This window comes from Micromesistius poutassou (genome assembly GCF_964030765.1).
Source record: "Micromesistius poutassou genome assembly, chromosome: 13".
In the NCBI taxonomy this organism is placed as follows: Eukaryota; Metazoa; Chordata; class Actinopteri; order Gadiformes; family Gadidae; genus Micromesistius; species Micromesistius poutassou.
Genome location: NC_140283.1, coordinates 7,287,025 through 7,309,119, shown reverse-complemented (window position 1 = coordinate 7,309,119; position 22,095 = coordinate 7,287,025). Strand labels below are relative to the sequence as shown.

General features: G+C 42.9%; 1 protein-coding gene across 1 annotated transcript; it reads left to right on the top strand.

The window, feature by feature from the left end:
• The first annotated feature begins 3,444 nt into the window (after positions 1-3,444).
• lonp2 (lon peptidase 2, peroxisomal) lies at positions 3,445-21,112 on the top strand. Its single transcript, XM_084477532.1, has 17 exons — positions 3,445-3,743; positions 4,411-4,546; positions 4,866-4,976; positions 5,110-5,241; positions 5,374-5,496; positions 7,272-7,435; positions 8,912-9,006; positions 9,253-9,371; positions 9,547-9,686; positions 10,170-10,311; positions 10,912-11,062; positions 13,859-13,985; positions 14,283-14,425; positions 15,155-15,240; positions 17,449-17,656; positions 17,767-17,957; positions 18,243-21,112. The coding sequence occupies exons 1-17, from the start codon at positions 3,514-3,516 to the stop codon at positions 18,471-18,473; spliced, it is 2,529 nt and encodes an 842-aa protein (XP_084333658.1). The 5' UTR covers positions 3,445-3,513; the 3' UTR covers positions 18,474-21,112.
• The last annotated feature ends 983 nt before the right edge of the window (positions 21,113-22,095 follow it).

Below are 22,095 nucleotides of genomic sequence, written 5' to 3'. Positions count from 1 at the left end.
TTTATTCACTGCCAGAGATGATTGTTTGTCGATCGTAGGAAAGATGGTGCAGGGGTTTCAGGTTTTTTGAATATGGTCGTGTTTACACAGTCAGTATCTAGCTACATACAGTATCTAAATATTGTATGTGCATTGTTTACATTGTATGTACAGTGTTTTCCTTGCGTTCCGAGTAATAGCATGAAAGCTGTGTAGAATTGTTTGCGAACGTTACCTTATCTTACTTCAGAGAAGTTATTTGTTGAAAGCAATTGGTGATGAATCAAATTTTATCATGGTCTGTTGCATTGTCAAATCCCTTCCAAGATAATATATGAAGACTAGACTCTTCATTTCATAATCGCCACAACAAGGAATCATCCTACTTAGCCGACACTAATTCATTGCTTGGATTTACTTTATTTTTCTACAGTCAATATGCTTTGATGTAACAATCCATCGCCATGACCAATGGCTCAGCAAAAATTAATTAAACATCACAGTTATTTTTCATTTCCATTCAGACATATCAGATTATTAGTAAGATTTATTTTATTTTATTATTATAAACATTTTTTTCTTTAGAAAGACAGCTAAACAAGACAGCTAAATATTTCTCAGAAAAAAATGCTTAAAGCTTCAGTGTGTAGAATTGAGAGGCATCTAGTGGAGCTAACTTTACAGAAAATTAATATTATTTCCATAAATTTGTTTCAATTTGTATATTCCCATGAAAATAAGATTTGTTGTGTTATCCGTTAGAATGAGCCTTTTATAGCTACATAAGGAGCAGGTGCTCTTCAATGGAGCACACCATGTTGCAACGCAATGTTACAGTAGCCAACCACAAACGGCTTTAGAGCAGAAGATTTTTTATCTTTAATCATAATTGCAATCTTAATCTTGTACGCCATGACTATAGTATTACATTTTAGAGTTTTAGAGAAGTCAGTTGGTTGCAATCTGCAACCAACTACTAGCTGCTACTAAATACTACACACTACACCTTTAATATACTCATCTGTTACTGCTTATTCTTGGTTCAATTGTGAATTGACATGGAAAATCGGTTTGAAGTTGTGACAACCATCATATATGATTGAGTAGTTGACCCAGACCATTTGCCATACATAATTTGATGAAAAAATAAAAGGCTTTGCTTTTCAATGCACTTCTAGAGTGAATCCTTACTTGGACAGCAGAGCAGCCATAAACGTTTAATGAAATCCAAATGTTACAAACGATGAAAGTGGATATTGTTAATTTCTGGAAACCTAGAACTATATTGTATATGGTCACTTATAGCATACACTTTTTCCAAATGAGCCACATGGGCATGCCAATCAAAACCAAAGCGTTCATGTCATGGCGTAACAGTATTGATATGATGGAGATCATGCTGAGACATGGAAGTTCACCAACTCATCCTGCTACTGTTTCTGTCGTGCTCAAAGAGAAAATAAATAAATAATTGTATTTATTTTACTTTATTTATTTACTTAATTTATAACTGTTTGCTCCAAACACTGTTATGTTTGGTGTGTAGCCACTAAAACCAACATTTTGATAGGAAGATTAAATAAAAACTTGCTAACCAATGGCCCTTATCAGTTTTCTTTTTTATATAGTATTATGTGCTTTGAAATAGCCCTTAAAAAAACATTTTTGCTACACTATAACAATATCTACAATATCTTATAACTATTTTATGTTTCAACATAGAATTATTAAATGGCCTTGTGAATATTTTCCTTCTTTTTTTAATCATAGTGGTATTGAAGCTATCAAACTAAAGGTCACCCAATTTGAGTGTTTATTTTTCAATTTGTCGTATAAGTCAGAACACCTTTGTTACATAAATGCAAATTGTTGGTTTTATCTTTTTAACAATGCTTAAATTGAATTTATCAGCCACATTTGCCATTATATCCATTAGCTCTCAACAGTTAATAACAAGATAATATGCTATTTAAAGGGAAAACACATAGCAATTTCCGTCCACCCAAACAGAGGATAGGAGGGTCATAGAGGGTAATAAATGTCTTTGTCACTTGCACAGTCTAGGTGGAGGATTCCCCCTGATCTTGTAAGCTCTAGTCTTTCCTTTATATTTCAAATGACATAAAGCTGGAGTCCAGAAGAAGGATTGGCTACCGCTTCAATGGTGCCGACCAGTTTCTTCAGCAATCTTATGGGCATAATCAGCGAGGTGGATGGGGAACCGCTCACTGTAGGTTCTCTGTGCGACTTGCATGAACACATGACCTTACACTGTGCAACATTTGATTGAGCTGGAAGGAACAGGGAATGTGATTAAGAAGTCCTTGTTGACCTGTATCTGAAGGAACGACTATGTAGCTTACCTGCTTAAGCAGCTACTGAAATGTCTTCAGCTTGTTGCTTGGTATCTAATACACATGAGGTTTCCTATAAATGTATTAAGTTGTGCTACTTAGAGGTTGGGCATATGCCATTTTTTTGTTTTAGTTTAATACAATCCAAAACTTTCTCACTACCTTCTGTTATTTATCAGCCCACTTGCTGTGTTTTGAGTTTTGAGTTTGTGTTTTAAATTAACACTTCATCCTCTATTTTGAGATTTGTATGTATGCACTAAGATGCACGTGACATAAGAAGAACAAATTTGTACCCTTTTTTTGGCATTAAAGCCTTCTGTTCCAAGCCATGTATTGACCACCCTGTTCTGGACGTATTGGCTTATATAGTTTCTTTCTCTGCTAGGAATTAGGAACAAAATTGCATAATGGAAATACCATGTATTACAATATTGCAAAATGTTCACAGTTTTGTCAAATAATATCACTGTCACTCCAGGGGCAATGATACTGAAAATAAATACCTAAATATGCATATTCTTATTCTATTCAATCTTCTTTATTAATGTTCACCAACCATGCCAATAAAACATAACTGCCTTAAATCTAGAATTGTTGTCAGGAGTCAGGCTGTGCTATACATTTTTAACATTTGTATCATTTATTGGTTCATATGGAGAGTCGGTTTGTGCAGCTTGGCTAAAAATAGATTTTATCAGCAGGATTTTTTTTCATGGCAAGATATTGAATGTGTTTATATTTTAAACGTGTAAGTTCTGGTGAAAAGCTTTTATTTCAATTAAAAATATGTATGTTTACTAAGTCAACTTGTGTCGTGTTTCTTTTTTGTCATTTAGAAAGCATTAGAAAGCGTTATTTCTCAACATTTAGATTTAAAGCCTATTTAAAATTAAGCAATGTACAATACTTGAGGATATCTATATTTTTTATTTTTTGACATAGAAGGCATACGGATTCATTAATGTTTTGGGTATCTATTTATTCAGAAAATGGTAACCCAAAAAAACACTTCGGAAAGACAAAAAACGTTTGCCCCTTTGCCCCGACTACGTTTAACAATTATGTCCTTCGATAGACACCGTAGTTCCTTGTTATGACTGCTGTCAGGCATAGGTTCGGCAACGCTGGTAGTCAGACGCTGTGAATAGTTATCTCCAGCGATTCGTCTGGAGTAATAATGTCTAATAACGGTATTCAGATCCCAAGACGTCTTCCTCTGCTCTTGACCCATGAAGGGGTGCTATTACCCGGTTCCACCATGCGGATTAGCGTCAACACTCCTCGGAACATGCAGCTTGTTAAGAGTCGCTTGTTGAAGGGGACTTCGTTAAAAAGTACCATCATCGGAGTGATCCCAAACACCAGAGACCCTGACCATGACACGGACGATCTCTCCCCTTTGCATAGGTACGGTCACCCTGTTATAACACAACGTATACCGTATACGCAGTGTTATCTCTGTGATGTATAGTGCATACCTAGGTTTCCAGATTGGATTTTAGCCATCAGTCATTCAAATACATCAGTGGATCCAAATAGATTATACTCCAGTCGTATTCACTTAGGGACACCTGTTATATATGTTTCATAACTTCCAGAAATGCCCCATGCTCTGTCCTCTGTGTTATGCAACTTGTGTTATTCTGGTTATGATTACATCGAGCTGATAAGTTAGTTGATGACATTTCCACATTAAATGAATCTGGCCGTTTGGAAATAATAATTGAATGATGATTGTAACCTTTCATTTGTAGTAGCCTGCCATCCATTATAGAAACTATTCTCCTGCCATGCTAGATCAATTCAAACAGACCGTGAAACGGACTTTAACCTCAAAGTTATCGATTTAACTAGTGTTATCATGTGTCGTGCTTATATTTGTCAATACGTATCTTCTGTCAAAATTGTATGCATGTCATCGCATGTTTCTCCAAATCGCTATCATGTTATAGCATCTTTATGAGTTTTGTAATCTGAATAACATGTGTTGCTGTTGTCCCTAATTGAATTAGAAGAAGTCTTTCATGAAAAGTTCTACTTGTATTTGCAACATGCCTTTTCACTGTCCTATCAGCATTGGCACAGCAGGACTAGCAGTGCAAGTAGTGGGGAGCAACTGGCCAAAACCCCACTACACCTTGCTCATCACGGGATTATGCCGGTTTCGTGTCACTGGTCTGCTGAACGAACGACCATTTCCTCTGGCTGAGGTGAAATGCCTACATTTATGGGCTCTACTGTGTGTGTATCCAACAGCTGAATATAAGCATTTGGAAACAGAAAAACAACTATTGAATGAATTTTCTAACTGATCTAGAAGCCTAATCCGTTCCATTGTTTTATATCGATAAATGGATAATCGAAACCATACCGTTTTTTGAGGCCATCATTTACTAGAAAAGTCCTGAAAATGATTTAGAATAATTTCATTATTTCTGAAATGGGAATCAACAAGTAGTAAATGTTTACACATGTGTGTAGACATGCTGGAAGAACCTTGTGTGTTTGCTGAGGCCAATGTCTCCATAGGTGGAGCAGTTGGACAAGCTGGAGCAGTACTCCCCCTCTTTCAGCCTGGAGGAGCCAGAGGGAGGGGCGCTGGGGGAGCTATCTCAGGCCTTCCACCAGGCAGCTCTGCAGGTAGCTCCAGTGTGACTGTGGTCTATAGTGGCTCTGATTTACAGGCTATCAACACACACGGGGTAAGCAGAAGCATGCACTTCCCTCATCAGTCAACACCGCATCACCACATGCTGTCTTTGTTTGTGTGTAGTTGGTAGACATGCTAGACATGTCTGTTCCAGTGGTAGCCAAGCTGAAGCGTCTGTTGGACAGCCTGCCCAGGGAGACTCTGCCTGATGTTGTGGCCTCCATGATCCGCAGCTCAAACAAAGAAAAGCTACAGGTGTAATGTTCACAAATCTTCCCTGGTGTTATATTATATTATTTACTCTTTAATTCCTCAATACAACGTGGTGATGCGTCATCACATTGCTCATGTGTCCCGTGTGTGTCTGACCCCCGTGTGTTCCTGTAGGTGCTGGATGCAGTGGGCCTGGAGGAGCGCTTCAGGAGGGCTCTGCCGCTGCTCACCCGGCAGATAGAGGGCCTGAAACTGCTGCAGAAGAGCAGGAAGCCGCGGCCTGACGATGAGAAGAAGGTAACGTAGCACACAAATTCATGCACACACCCGGGCACGCACAAGCACTCGTTACCATTGAGTTTGTCATCTGTTAATACAATCAGTTGAGGTAGTTTGATAGTGCCCAGACCACAGAAGGCCTCAGTTTAGTGGTCAGGCATTCAAATAAGAAAGATTAAAGGTCCCATGGCATGCTATTTTATGGATGCTTTAATATAGGTGTTAGTGGGCCCCTAAGAGAAGAGAAGAAATTCAGCCTTAGTGCAGAGTTACAGCCACTACGAGCCAGTCCCACAATGAGCTCTCCACAAACGTGCCGTTTTTAGAGGCGGGTCAAGGTGGAGGGTGGGGGTGTGGCCCTGAGCAGCTTGCGGCCACGGTACCATGCGCTAGTGTTTACAGTGGAACATTGAACACTCCGGGTGCTCCGGCGGGAGTCCTGGAGCTGGATCTAAATAATGTCATATTATATTTAGATATACCAGTCAAGTTCCGCATTAAATTCAAAATTGTACTCCTCACATACAAGTCCCTTCACGCTCTGACCTCCTTCACCCCTACACCCCCCTGCGGTCCCTCAGGTCCTCTGACAAGGACCAGCTGCCAATTCCGCACTAGCCTTAAGACCTTTGGGGATAGGGCCTTTTGCGTGTCCCCCACTCTGTGGAATCAGCTCCCCCCCCACATCCGCTGTGCCCCTTCCATGGAAACTTTTAAAAAGCACATGAAAGCACATTTGCACTCTCACTCACTCGCCTACACACACACCCTCACCTCCCACTCTTGTGAAGCGACCTTGAGTATCCTGAAAGGCGCTATATAAAATCAATTTATTATTATTATTATTATTATTATTATTATTATTATTATATTATATCATATATATTATCATGTTCAAAAGCTGTTTGCGCCTCCGGATGATATTATGAATCTCAAACGACTGCGTCGGGTTCTCAGACGCCTCTGGTTCTTCCACTTCCACGTCAATATTAAGTACAGATTGAACCGTGAAATGGAGGAGAAAGGGATTGTTGCCCGGGGTTGTCTCCCGCAGTAGCCCTGCTGGCCCCTGCCGCAGTAGCGGGCAGCGGGGCTCCGGCGGACAATCCTGGGCAACAATCCTTTTCTCCTCCATGTCGCGGTTCCCAATTCCTTCTCAACCATGGCCGAGGTAACCCGCACTATGACTCTCGTTGTCTAAATACCAGAGACCTCAGAGAACCCGACGCAGTCTAGTCTTTTCACCAAATGGGAGCTTTATGCAAGCTTGCGTTATTGTGTTGCGTGTTGTGCGCCATAATACCAACAGCAGAATGGTTATCATATGGTAATGGTTATCATAATGGTTATTATATGGTGTCTCATTGGCTGGCCAAATTCTCTGGGCGGGCCAAGCAGAGAAAGGGGAGGTAACCTGGCCCCATATGACAACATATGGGGCCAGATCCCAAATCCACGAGTTTGAGTGTTAATTTTTTCAAAGGCGGAGCAAGATACCTACTACTTTACACCTAACACAATTTTTAGCTACTGGGGGACCATAGGCAGGCTAGGGGAACTCATATTAATGTTAGAAAACCTCATAAGTGAAAATGTCATGCCATGGGACCTTTAAGGTATTTCCCAACATTTGATAACACTGCCCTAGAATTGATCCAAAATGCCCCCAAAATGTATTGCATCATGCAAAAAAAATACTTTGTTGAAAAAAAGCGTTTCCTACTCTAGCCTATACACAAGAAAGTGTTTGATGGCTTCAAGTTGTTCTACTACTCTTTGTTCCGACTTTGCAGGTCTTTTCCGTGCGCAAGGGTGGGGTGTTTCCCGGGCGGCAGTTCTCCTTAGACGACGAGGCGGGGGAGGAGGACGGGGATGACACCCAGGTCCTGGAGAGGAAGGTGCATGGGGTCAACATGCCTGAAGCCGCCCTCAAAGTGTGCCTCAAGGAGCTCAAGAGGTGGGTGCTGCACCTTGACTTCATGTGCTTCCTTAGAACATTACTATTTTTAAACAAGGGAAAAAAATCACATTTTGCAGATATAAATAAGTTATAAGTATTTAACTGTGGCCGGGGGATATCGTAGTCATTAGGTGCCAAGCACAAAATGCGAAGGCAACCTATTGTAATCGTTAGTGTTATTATTATTCCGCCACGTTTGACTTACACAGCCTAAACCGCTCGCACACTTTTTATGAAACTTACTACAGCTGTAGAGACTGACTCAAGATTAACAGAGAGAAAATATTACACTGATTGGCCCAAAGGTGGCGCTATAGCAACAGTCCAAAAATGCAAAGTTTGAACTTGCATATCTCGTAACCGCTTTGACTTACAGTCATGAAACTTTGTTCACACATGCATATTCTCATGGTAAACAAATATGCCTCAACAGATTTACGGCCATCTTAAATTTTGTTAAAAACACTAAATTCCCTAAGGATCCTAGGTTTTTTGACTTAGACAAAAATCCTTTAGCACATATCATCTATGGACCAATGTCTTTAAAAGAAAGACTGTACAATAAAGATTAAAGCACCCAGGAGCCTTTGACTTCTAAAAGGGGTGTGGTTTAAAACACAAAAAGACTTAAATGGTTATATCAACATCAAAATGGACTCCTATGATCTTGACTCCAATACAAAAGTTGTTCAGAATCAAATTCTGAACACGATAAAGATATTTTTAAATAGGGCGTGGCATCAAAATGGGCGTGGCCTGTCACTAAAATCACCACAGTTCATAGACAAAATGTTTTATTTGAGCGGGACCGACTTAGTGGCTGTTGGGGACCAAAGTTTCAACTACTCAAGTGAAATGAAGTTGATTGACAAAACAACATGGCCGCCAGAGGCTAAAAGTCATCCAAATTTAACTTAACGCCAAAAGGCAGGGTTAACTTAACCCAATCATCATCAAACTTGGGATAGTCAAAGGCACATGGGTCAGGATGAAACTCTCTAAATTGTATCTAAATCGGCCTAAAGGTGGCGCTATAGCAACAGTCCAAAAATACAAACTTTGAACAAGCATATCTCGTAAACGTTTTAACCTACAGACATGAAACTTTGTTCACACATGCATATCCTCATGCTGAACAAATATCCCTCAAGAACCTATGACTTTATTTGGATAGATTTGCAATTTGCAATAATTTGCTTTGTTAAAAACACTAAATTCCCTAAGGCTCCTAGTTTTTTTTACATACAGTCATGAAAGTTTGTTTTGCCCATCACCAGATCCAAGCTGAGGCTATTCCAGCATTGTCAACTCTTTATTGTCTGCGTCACGGTCTTAATTGTCAACTCTTTATGGTCTGCGTCAGGGTTTTAATGGCCTGTCAGGGTCTTAATGGTTTATTGGTCGGCTTATGCTTGGCACCGTAAAATGCTGCTTGCAGCTTTAATTTGTTGTTGTGTTTGTATTTATATTCAGACTCAAGAAGATGCCCCAGTCCATGCCTGAGTACTCCCTAACCAGAAACTACCTGGATCTCATGGTAGAGCTTCCTTGGGACAGGAACACAAAGGGTATATTACACACAAGCTCTATCATTCACTCACTCACACAAACGTACACACACACAAATCAAATATCGTGGCTTAACTAATGCAGACAGTGCAGTTACAATATAATGTTAATCCTCGACTAGCCCTACCCGATGCCATGCATGGCTGAGTGTGGCTTCTTTCGACTCTCACCGAAGTGGATCTTAGAGCAGACGCCTCCATGCTATTTTGCTCCAGGTCATTTCAACTGATGCATACTCTGTGCAGATCGCCTGGACATCGGCGCAGCTCGGGTCCTGTTGGACAACGACCACTACGCCATGGACAAACTGAAGAGACGCGTCTTGGAGTATCTGGCAGTGAGACAGCTCAAAACCTCGCTGAAGGTGAACCACCATACGCCACCACTTTGCAAAGTGCATTGTGTATATTGTATGAAGCACACTACAATGTATGCCAAGTCAATAATAGAATATAATGTATGCGGTGCTCCATATGGCTGACATAATCTTTATGATCTAACTAATATAAACTGGTTGTGTTATTGAAAACAATTTCAAGGGCCCGATCCTCTGCTTTGTGGGCCCTCCTGGTGTGGGCAAGACCAGCGTGGGACGTTCCATAGCCAAGACGCTAGGCAGAGAGTTTCACCGCATTTCACTTGGAGGCGTCTGTGACCAATCAGATATCCGGGGACACCGGTAAGCAAAATAAAGTTCTGCATTTTGGGGATGATCTGGGAATATTTTCATCTCTCACATTATTAATAATGAACATGAATAATCGACTATGTCAATCCAAACTTTTTTCAACAAAGTGTGCTGTTCTTGCATGTAACCATATACTTGTCTTAAACAATGTTTTCACAATGATTTGAATAAGTAATTAGTAACTAACTTTAATTAGTTTGTAGTCTTTTAGCAGTTTAGTTGCGTATAACTTAAAGCCAGAATATCTATCCATGTTGTTGGCATCAAGTCTTTCAAACAAATACGTGGTGTTTTCAGGGTTAAACCCTTAATAAAACATAAATTAAGAAACAAATACAATATAAAATATTGAATACAAAAAAAAAAAAAGCCAACATACAGCAAACACACCTAGGTCAGATCCTGGTAATATTGCTTGTAGGCAGTGGAAAAATCGATCACAATCACAATTTTCCTTGTGTTCCTATTGGTCAGTCGGACATACGTGGGAAGCATGCCAGGGCGCATAATAAACGGTTTAAAGACGGTGGGCGTCAACAATCCCGTCTTCCTATTGGACGAGGTCGACAAGCTGGGGAAGAGTCTGCAGGGAGACCCCGCTGCCGCCCTCCTGGAGGTAGGACAGCAGGACATCTGCCTCATTTAAATAAAATATCACACATGATGACATACAATAATCATTGGCCAAATAGACACACCATTTTTCCCACAGTTTTTTCCCCCAATTATTTCTGGAGTCGTGGAGTAAGTCATGTGTTCTATCTAGAAGATGTAGATGTTTAACAATATTGACAAAATGGCCATCAGTGGGACAGCTTTTCTGAAGCAAGAATTCTGTAGTGGCCTTTTTACTTGCTGCCATCAAGATCTTTAGAAGGTAGATATGATCTTTACTTGGCCTGTCTGGGATATGTCCAAGATAGAGGGATGTGAATGTTGTACTGATGCTAAAAACCTTGGGGATAATTGTTGCTACTTCCTAATAGAAAGTCCAGAGACCAGAACACATGTTCATGATCAACTGTGATGACTCCACTGATTGCTCCAACCCTGAAACCCCCAAACAAGAGGGTCCATGTTACAGGCATGTTAAGGCGTGTTATATGAGTGTGTTCTGGATCAGCTGACCCCTGTATGCTACCACAGGTGTTTAAAGGCTAGCATGCTAATCATGTGCAAGCAAAAGCAACTATCTTCCTTCCCTTTTCCCTCTCAGGTCCTCGACCCTGAGCAGAACCACAGCTTCACAGACCACTACCTCAACGTGGCCTTCGACCTCTCCCAGGTACTCTTCATCGCCACGGCCAACTCCATGGCAACCATCCCCCCCGCACTACTGGACAGGATGGAGGTGCTGCATGTTTCAGGTGAGGCCAAAGGATTATGAACACCCTGGCCAATTTTTTGAGCCGTGAAAACGGTTCTTCTTGACGGGAGAAATTCAGAGAAAAATAAATATTTTTTTAAGGGGACATATTATACCACCCGGTGTGAGTGTGATTAGCCGTTACAAGCCGTTTGTAAAATGTGCCTCTTCTGACATCACAAGTGGGCATGTCCACCTAGATGTGTGCTGGATAGATCAGTCCACCAGCCCACGCAGTGGACTGTAGCAAACGTTGCTCATCTATCCGTCATACATCTAGGTGGACACGCCCACCTGTGATGTCAGAAGCGGCACATTTTCAAAACGGCTTGTAATGGCTAATCACACTCATGCACACACATAGCCTACATGTTAGAACAAGTATTAACAGCGGGTTAATGTTGCCCTTTTTAAACAAAGTCGTAAGTAAATCAATCACACAAATGTTTTTGAATGAAGATCTGAGGGAGCGCTGTTTACATGACTTAAAATAATGTTGATTTAATTACACTCAGTGGGGAAATTCAGGGTTTTTATCAAGCAAGGTCAAATGTAGTTACATAGCTTTTTTTTAGAAACCCCTTAGATTACATAATTACACTTACATTTTTCTGAGCACAAGAAAGAGGTAGAGAGCATGATGCTCTGCCAAAGCTGCAAGCTTTGGAATACTTTAAATCATGAGCCAGTGTCTCATCCCATGGTTTATGAATGGAAGGGCCTTGGTCCCTGCTGTAGGTGGGCTCCATGTGGAGTGGAGAGCAGAGCAGAGCAGAGGAAAGGAGAGGACGAGGAGAGGAGAGGAGAGGAGAGGAGAGGGGAGGGGAGGGGAGGAGAATAGAGGGGAGGGGAGAGGAGAAGAGAGGGCATTAGTTAGTGTGTTAAAAACGAGGGCATTATAGGAACGAAAAGGTCTCATTGCTGGTCATTTCCTGTGGTACCATGACTACTTGAGGGGTCAGGAGATGTTATCTTCCAAAGAGAAGGTGCTTGTGTTGTGTGGTGGGCTGTGCTCTGATGTACCGGGCATGTAAACACAAACATAAAAAGAGTGACCCGGCCGTCGCCATGTCCAAAAAAAAAAAAGGAAAAGGACATCTAATCAAAGCGTTCAGATTTCATCAGTGTTTCTAGATTAAAAAAAAAGGTCAGACCCTGTCCCCACCTAGACCCTCACGGCTTCCATAAGCAGATCATTTGAGCCCCATGTTGCTTATCAGGTATACTCGATTAGTCATTTAATTGAGTTGATACTAAAAGCCCTCCACTAATGCACTTTGCCAGGAGCACCTGATTACTGCACACCACCGGATATACAGTCAGGAGAATCGTACTGTAGTTATTCTATGTTCTGTTCGGTTGTCGTAGTTAATATTACATTTCCCTTTACAGTTACAGTACTTTGAAGGACCGAACGCCAGGAAACCAGGAACACAGCTGGAATAAACAAAAAAGGCTTTTCTTCAACCTGAATATACAGTATATAAAACAACTAGTGGAGACAATATCCCAAAATATAACCAAAAAAGTCAAAAATAATCTAATATAGATGATAGACTCAACGTAAACATCCAACATCGACATCCGTCCAGAACTAAACTCAAACAAGACCTACATTGTCCCGAAGATGGACTCGATGAGCTAAATTTTGTGAAAGGCTAAATGTTGTGTAAATCGGGCTGCCCCAAGTCCTTTTGGGGTAACTGGATCTCTTGCACTTAGCTAAGTCATTATGCAACGCGGCTATTATGGGCGGGTGTCTGCCTAGTGAAACTACAAGGTTCCAAAGATGGACAATTGAAAACACATCTTCACCCTGTTCGTTCATACCGCTTTTGTTTCTTGCAGGCTATATGAACATGGACATTACTTCACACACATCACATTACACATATTACTTCATTGCCAAGATTGGAATTTAAGTAAAAAAGGCTACCGGTCACAAAAGTGAAACAAAATGGTTGTCCCATTGGGAATTGTTGCCTCCACTCACCCTCCTGTCCACTCATAATTATCTACATTAATCCCCAATCATAATGATTATGTAAAAATAATTGCAGGTCATGCTGATTTTTTTTTTTGGACTGCCAAATTGTGTTGCGCTTTAAATGTTGCTGCCGAAAGCAATTGGGGGACGGCATAGACTCTTCCAATCTGTCCAGTTCGCCACACCTGCAGCTCAACACCCCTGTGTGGGTGAAACACCCAGCGCTCACATACTCCTCTAGTTTATTGAAATGAGTAATAACACATTATACAAGTGTGTTTGTGTATGCAACGTATACATTGTTTGATTCCATGGACTAGTATGCAGGAGAAAGTCCCTTCACTCCAACTTGGGTTTGCAAAGTTGACTCTAAGTGGACCACAAGACCTTGAGAGTGAACCACAAGGACACAGGGGAATAGGTGGGTGGAAATGCAGACTTATTGTCCATGTTCTTAAGTAAAGCAAACAAAGCACATCATCCCCACATTAACCTCAGACCAGCTGACCGGCGACATTCCCGGATACCTCGGAGTCAATGAGTACAACGTGAACTCCACATGTGTACCAAAATAAGGTTGACCAATATCTGGTCATGCAACAGGCCCAAACATCTCAAATCTATAAAGTCTGTGTAGCTATAAAAAAATGCCATGGTTGTCACATGAGAAGGGCAAAGCAGGAATTAATTGACCATCTTGAAAATGTAAATATAAAAAAGAATATCCTCATCCCGTTTCTTCAAGCTATAAGTTTATATAAATAGCTATAAGCTATGTAATGTGTTTGTTTCTGCACCGCTCCCTCCCAGGCTACACCCAGGAGGAGAAGGTGGAGATAGCCCGGCGTCACCTGATCCCCCATCAACTGGAGCAACACGGCCTAACGCTCGCGCATATCCAGATACCACAGGACACCACTCTGGATGTGATTAGCAGGTCTCTCTCGTTCTCTCTCTCTTTCGCTCTCGCTCTCGCTCTCACACACACACACACACACACACACACACACACACACACACACACACACACACACACACACACACAGTGATTGTCCACAGCTGGACAGAGCGATGAACTGAGACCGACAGCTGTGGAGGTGCAGGTAGGGGTTATGTAGAGGTGGGAGGTGAACTCTCGACTCCAGCCCTTACATAATCCTGCCTGATTCCTCCTTCCCTAAAACCTTGTTGATATTTATATTGTGTGTGTGTGTGTGTGTGTGTGTGTCTCTAGCTATACCCGGGAGGCAGGTGTCCGCTCCCTGGAAAGGAAGATCGGAGCACTGTGCCGTGCTGTGGCTGTGAAGGTGGCCGAAGGTCAAAAGGTCACAGAGCCGGAGCACGAGGGTCTAGGTGGCTCAGCTCAAGAGGCCAGAGGTCAGGGCCCTGTCCGGATGTCTTTTAATCATTCTGGCTTTTTAATAATTTAAGTCAAGTTTTATATTTATTGAATATATATATATTTTTTTTATAACTTTATGTTGCCAATTTAGGTATGCAGTCTGAGGAAACTGTGTTTTACTAGTGGTGCATATGACTGTGTGCACACATCCATGGGCTCTGAACAAGCCCTTTTCGTGGCATCTATAGAGAAAGGCTCTCTCTCACTTGCTCGCTTTCAGTGTGTGTGTGTGTGTGTGTGTGTGTGTGTGTGTGTGTGTGTCTGTCTGTCTGTCTGTCTGTCTGTCTGTCTGTCTGTCTGTCTGTCTGTCTGTCTGTCTGTCTGTCTGTCTGTCTGTCTGTCTGTCTGTCTGTCTGTCTGTCTGTCTGTCTGTCTGTCTGTCTGTCTGACTTTGAGGTTGTGTATGTGCGTTGGTCATCAAGTAATCCTGCAGTAAGTACTGTACCACAGGGCCGTGTACGCCGACAGACATGAATTCCAGCCACATGCATAACAGAATAACGAGTCACAAGTCACATGTGGATGAAAGGGAAGCATTCTTTGGCTCTTTCATTGTTTCTAGTGACGAAAAACTAGAAGGGAGAATCACAGGGCAAGTGACTCTTGTGTGCGTTGTAACGTGATATAATGTGTGTGTGTGTGTGTGTGTGTGTGTGTGTGTGTGTGTGTGTGTGTGTGTGTGTGTTGGATTGATGTATTGACAGACACTGCAGCACCACCGGAGAGGCCCATAGTGATCGACCACGCGGCCCTGAAAGACATCCTCGGAGCACCGCCGTTTGAGATGGAGGTAGGAGGGGGGAGGGGGGAGGGGGGGGGGGGAGAAAGCATCGGAGGGCAGCCTGAAGGTGGATTTATACTACTCTGTAAAGGGCTGTATGTAGACACGGAGAGCCCTCTCCGTCGACAGAGAGCTACGGAGACCCTCTCCGTAGCTGTACGTGCGCATCCAATATTTTTAACTATCCGTCGAGGCAACGGAGACGGACGGAGACGGCAAGGGCTTTGATTGGTCCTTGGTCCTCATTTCCGGAATCACTTTTCCCGGTGTGACTTTGCACCTTATTTACCTTGTACATTGTTTAGATTGCACATTAAGGACTAATAAAACCCCAAATAAGATTTGAAAAGCTTTGGAAGTTTATTTTCAACACTATTTACATGGTTAGTAGTCAGCATATAGGATTGATCGGGCGGCGAATTGCATTGTGTATCTGACGTCCTGATGGAGAACTGCAAATGCTCAAGGGGTCTCCGTAATACGGAGTCGGATTATGGATTACGGATACGGAGTAGTATACTTTCACCTTTAGCCCACAGTGCGAGCAGGTTAATTTGGGGCCAGGGCTCTCCCTGACCCCAGAAGCCCTGAACTTTCCCTTTCTTCTCCTGGTTCTATTCCGTCTCTTTAATCTGCGCCGCTGTCCTACTCCTCCTGCATTCTCAAGGCCCACATGGCATTGCTCAACACCCCAGGGCACCCCCTTGTTTTTCCCTGGGTTATCATGTTCAGCCCCCCCTCCAACCCCTCATCAAAGAGAGATTCCAACAAGTAGTAAAACAAAGCTATCACTCATGCAATCCGGTTCTCCATCACAGGTATCTCCCACAGAATATAATAGCTTCTAACCCTCCTGGTGAATGGAGTCATACTGAGCCAGGCCCCACCACAGAGAAACGTTTCAAGTTGATGTGCTGTTTGATGTTGAGTTTAAACCTAATGTGTTTCTTCTGTCTTGTCTGCCATACTTTGAGTAGACTTGCATGCATCGATACCACGCACTTGCACTTTGGCACCTTTAAGCTGTTACCTGTCCTCCAAGTGCCTCGTGGCACTTTTAACACATGATTTAATTCTTTAAGACTTTAAGAACTTGCTTTAATACTTGCCCAGAGACTTGCTTTGCCCAGTTGTGGCTTTGGGTGGCTTTGTCAAACTAACTTTGCAAATGGCTGCGTGCACTTTGCTGAAAAAGTTTGCAAAGTAGGACTATGTGCTGGCTGATATCAAAAGAATGTTGATGTCTACATGTCTAATCATTTTCATTAGCACAGCCCTGTTCAGTTGTCAGGATCAAAGAGCAGGATTAAGAAATTCACATCTAAGGAGCTGACTTGTTTCAATCCCTTTGAGGACTGAAAATCCTGTGTCACATGTACAAGTGGTTGTGCATGAAGTGGATTGCCCGTAGACTCATTGTGCCATTGAACTTAAGACATTTGACCTATGCTTGGCTTCCTGTCCGACCATAATCGGGTAATGATTACTATTTAGGGTGATTCACCAACAAATAAATGTTGTTGGCCATATGTTGCCCCCATCTGGACAGAAATTATACTGCCCGGAAAAAGACCTTATCGAGATTTTTGAGTTGACCCTTGATGACCTGGTTAGCAATATCCTACAAAGTAGTCTCAACCACATCTGCTTTACAGAATATGCATGTCTCAATGCCAACAATAATTATACTATTATATTAATGTATATATAACTGTATACATCTTACTGAAGATATGTTCTGGTAACATTTATCTGTTGCCATGGTATTGGTCTCTGAGCATTTCTAAGTAATTACTGTTAAACATTACACTGTTAACTGAGTATTAGATTAGTATTAAAATAATCTTGTGCTTCACAACATTTATAATGTTCAAATTTAAGAAACAGCAATTGATATTTCAGGTACTTTTCTTCCACTAGAGGGCAGTGGCAGTGCTTACATTACACACCACACTTATCAAATCCATATGCCTACCCCTAACATGCTGCTACACCCAATTATCACAGCTTTGTTGCCAGGCAGAATCATGGAAGCAAATTATCTTTGTTAAAACTTCCTCAAAATGTATCTTGGCTGTTGTAGGCTGGTGCTCCCAGAATTAGGTAGTACAACAAATATATCGGTCTAAATAAAAAGAAATTAAAAACATTATATGCAAATTTCCAAATTAATTCTGAGAGCACCAACAATATTTGTTTGTTTGTCCTTGTTGCTAGGTGTCGGAGCGCCTCACACTGCCTGGCGTGGCCCTAGGCCTGGCCTGGACCCCGCTTGGGGGGGAGATCATGTATGTGGAGGCCAGCCGCATGGAGGGGGAGGGTCAGCTCACCCTCACGGGACAGCTGGGGGACGTGATGAAGGAGTCTGCCCACCTGGCCATCAGTTGGCTGCGCGCTAATGCTAAAAACTACCAGCTTACCAATAGTAAGCATGCACTGGTTACACAATCCCTGAAATACACGCACACACACAAAACCAAACCGCTTATTCAATTATGTGTGTGTGTGTGTGTGTGTGTGTGTGTGTGTGTGTAGTGGTGGGGGGATCAGACCCGCTAGACAGTACAGACATCCACCTCCACTTCCCAGCTGGAGCCGTTACTAAAGATGGACCCTCTGCCGGCGTTACCATAGTAACCTGCCTGGCCTCACTGTTCAGCGGCCGATTGGTCAGGTCGGACGTGGCCATGACGGGGGAGATAACGCTGCGCGGACTGGTGCTGCCGGTGAGAAGTCTGTTATGTGGAAAACAAATGTGGGCTTTGATGCATGCCAATGATCAGTGATTCCAGTCTTTCATACAGGGTCTGTTTCAGTCTTAGCCACGAGGGAACTCTCTTCTCTAAGGTTGTCTAGCTCAATTATTTGCAATGGCCTGAGTTGCTGAAGGCTCATCTGCTAAAAGCCGAATACAGAGTAAAAAATACATTTAAAAAAGTTTCACATTTTAAATGCCATGCCATCCTATCCTGTTTCATACCCCGTGCGTATCGCTTCGTTTGGAACCCCAGGTGGGCGGTATCAAAGACAAGGTCCTGGCAGCCCACAGGGCCGGGGTGAAGCGCGTCATTCTCCCCAGGCGCAACGAGAAGGACCTGGAGGACATCCCCGCCAACGTGCGCTCCCAGCTGGACCTGGTGACGGCCGGGGACCTGGGGGAGGTGCTGAACGCAGCCTTCGACGGCGGCTTCGCCAGGGCGGCCCAGACACCGGAGCATCCCCGGGTCACCAGCAAGCTGTGAACCCCGCGACAACCGGACGCCATGGTTACATACCCAGACTGTAAACACTGAAATTAAGTTTTGGCATTTACTTTGAAATGCTTAATTCCACTGGTAATTTGTTTGATTGATGTTGCGTTTGTGGGGACCTTTGAAATCATGGAATAAGGGTTTGATTGCTCCATACATCACCATTATTGCCAATGCAATAATGGTCATCCTTAGTTGCAATTATTGTGTTTGCTAATCACTAAAAATAATAAATAATATTAATGGTTTTAAACACGTGACCAGTTTACTCAAACCTTTCAATTCTCAGTAATACTGCATACCTATTCAGATCTACTTTATCTCAGCACTGACATTGATTTTATTAAAAAAGAGTAATAATGGCAATGTCATTAAATAGAATAGGTCTTTATTTGTCATTGTCACGTGTACAACGAAATTCAAAGTGCTCTCTAGTCAGTGCAACATTTAAGAGTCTATGAAAATATCTATATATAATTTAAAATACTAGTGTTACTAGTTTAAATAAACATATAGCAGCATACATAAACACACAGTTATACATACCCAGTCACGCATAGGAAAACAGTATGAACACACAGTCAGAACAAACACCAGTCTGAACATATCTCAGGTGTATTGATCCATCAACATGAATACATCCATGTACAGTATTATCTGTTTTTTTTCAGTATTGAGGGTGGTTATTGCAGTTGGATAAAAGCTGTGAGTCTGTTTGTCCTTTGTGTTAAGTGATCTGTACCTTCTGCCTGAGGGCAACAGTTCAAACATGGAGTGACCGGGATGGTGTGTGTCCTTAATAATGTTCTGGGCTTTTTTGAGACAGCGGGAACTGTGTAGTTCTTCCAGTGTGGGGAGAGGGCAGCCAGCAGTCTTTTGGGCGGTGTTGATGACCCTCCGGAGCGCTTTCCTCTGAGCCGCTGTGCAGCTGGTGTACCATATGCCCATGCAGTATGTTAGAATACTCTCGATGGAGGCACGGTAAAAGGACACCAGCAGACTTTGTGTGATGTTATTCCTCCTGAGTATTCTCAGAAAGTACAGTCTCTGCTGGGCCGTTTTCAACAGCTCAGAGGTGTTCATGCTCCAGGATATGCTGTCTTCTATGTGGACTCCAAGAAAACGGAAGTCTGCTACCCTCTCCACACGGTCCCCACTGATGAATAATGGTGTGATCTCTGTTTTCTTTCTCCTGAAATCTATGATGAGTTCTTTGGTCTTTGAGGTGTTGAGGAGCAGGTTGTTAGCCTTGCACCATGTTGACAGCTGCCCCACCTCATCTCTGTAGGCAGACTCGTCTCCCCCTCTGGAGATGAGCTCCACCACTGTGGTGTTGTCCGCAAACTTCACCATGGTGTTATTGTGATGGGCAGGGGAGCAGTCGTGTGTGTAGAGGGAGTAGAGTAAGGGACTCGGCACACAGCCCTAGGGAGAGCCGGTATTGAGGCTTAGGGCCGTGGATGTATGTTGGCCTACTCTAACCCTCTGTCTGCGATCTGAGAGAAAGCTATAGATCCACATGCAGGTGTTGTGTGGCAGCCCCAGTTTGACCACCAGTTTGTGAGGGAGGATGGTGTTGAATGCAGAGCTATAATCCACAAAGAGCATTCGCACATAGCTCCCCTGCTGCTCCAGATGGGATAGTGCAGTGTGGAGTGCTATGGCTATGGGGTCCTCTGTGGATCGGTTCTCTCTGTAGGCAAACTGGTTGGGGGGCGGGGCTGCTGTGATGTGACTACGGACCAGTTTCTGGTCCGTAGTCCTCTCAAAGCATCAAAGCGTACTCTCAAAGCATCTCACCACTGGCGTGAGTGCCACTGGTCGGTAGTCGTTGAGTCCAGAGATGTGGGGTTTCTTGTGTAGGGGGACTATAGTTGAGGATTTCAGGCATGGTGGGACAGTGGACTGTGCCAGGGGCTGGTTGAAGATCATTGTAAAGATTCCAGCCAGCTCATAATCACAGTCCTTCAGCACACGTCCAGGGACGCCATCAGGACCAGTAGCCTTCCTTGGGTTGACAGCCCGCAGCGCGCGCCTCACCTCATGTTCCTCAATAGTGAGGTTTATGCTGCTGTTGGCTGTGTGGTGGTGTAGTGGTGCCATATCTGGTGCTGTGACCTCAAAACGGGCAAAGAAGATGTTCAGCTCCTCTGCCAGTGCAGGGTCACCTTCAGCGGCTCCAAGGTTGGTCCTGTAGTTGGTTAAGTGCTGAATTCCCTGCCACACCTGCCTGCTGTTGTTACTGCTCAGAGGGGTATTCCATCAACCAGGCTAAGCGCAAAGCCGGGCTTATTTCGCTTAGCCGGGCTTCTTTCAGCTAGAGTTGCGTTCCATGAACGTGACTTAAGGGAAACTCCGCTAAGTAACCATGGCAATTTATCCGACCAAACTAACCTGGTCGGGAGCAGGTTAACTGTCAGGCTAACTTGAGCGGTGTTTCAGAGAAATCCATCTGTCAGCAACAATTGTACCATCAGAAGGTTCCGCCAAGCTCACAATTTTGTCATAAATGTACATACATGAAGTACAAACAGCGTATATTTTCACTAAGGGTCTAAGATTAAATGATGCAAATTAAATAATTAAATGAATTGCTATCTATTAAGCCTATTACTGCAGCTATTTTTTCCAACATATTTTTACACAAATCTATATAGCCTATTATAGAGGCGTCCAGAAACAGCGGCTGGGTGAATGGTCTAGCACTTGCCCTGTGACACGCGTGACCCGAGTTCGCGTCCAGTGTATTTCATAGTAATCTTGGAGTTGGCTTTATTTTGTCATTCCCTAATGAAGAATATTCAAAGAAATGGAAAATAAATGGCACGAAAGTTATTTGATTTCTCTATTAGGCCTAATCCTTCCTATATTACTAATTGCATGGGGATAGAACCCCGGACGACCGGGTAGCCTACAAGTCCGACACGTTAACTCGAGACTATCTCCCTGCTTTCAAATCCATGGTCAATATTAAATTAAAATATGTTACGCTTAATACTACTTATGCATTCAACAGATCGCCGATTTTTGTGCCAGGCAGCCTCCCTGTTTCTATTTATGGTTACGGTGTTCCCTTTTTGAGTTATTATATGTTTGTACTCCTCATAGACCTCCACAAGCAGCTTCTGTTCGCCGCTGGAAAAGATCCCGCTCGGTCCTTTTCGGACATTTGATCCATGATTCGACATTCACGGTTCTGGGATGGTTACAAATCTCGTGAACGCGCGTAATCCAGGATAACGTTAGGGTTATTAGGTCACATTGACCTTGACCACCAATAGTTCGTCATTGAGTCCAATGGGTTGTTTGTTTTGAGTAAGAAATTCCCTCAAGGCAATGGTGGTAGTGCTGTCACTTGTAGGAAGTAAAGCCACATGGTCCAGAGGAGCCTGAGGTTAAGGGTCAGGTCCTGGCACCTAAGCGCGTCCAATATGCCAGTGATGACAGTTCTGCCCCAAACAAGAAGGTGAGTTCTCATAAAGCAGCAGTTATGTAATTGACACCTGTTTTGGAAATATTATTAGTAAGAAAGGCCTTTCAGATTTTGTCAGGTTGATTCTTAATTCTGATCAGCTTGAATCTACTGTGTGTGTCTGTGTGTTTCACTTAGGAT

Excerpts from the sequence above, each read along its gene's own strand:
- lonp2 (XM_084477532.1), top strand. The coding sequence starts at position 3,514 with ATGTCTAATAACGGTATTCAGATCCCAAGACGTCTTCCTCTGCTCTTG. Across the intron at positions 7,436-8,911 it reads TGCCTCAAGGAGCTCAAGAG|ACTCAAGAAGATGCCCCAGT; the intron begins GTGGGTGCTGCA and ends ATTTATATTCAG. Across the intron at positions 11,063-13,858 it reads GGAGGTGCTGCATGTTTCAG|GCTACACCCAGGAGGAGAAG; the intron begins GTGAGGCCAAAG and ends GCTCCCTCCCAG.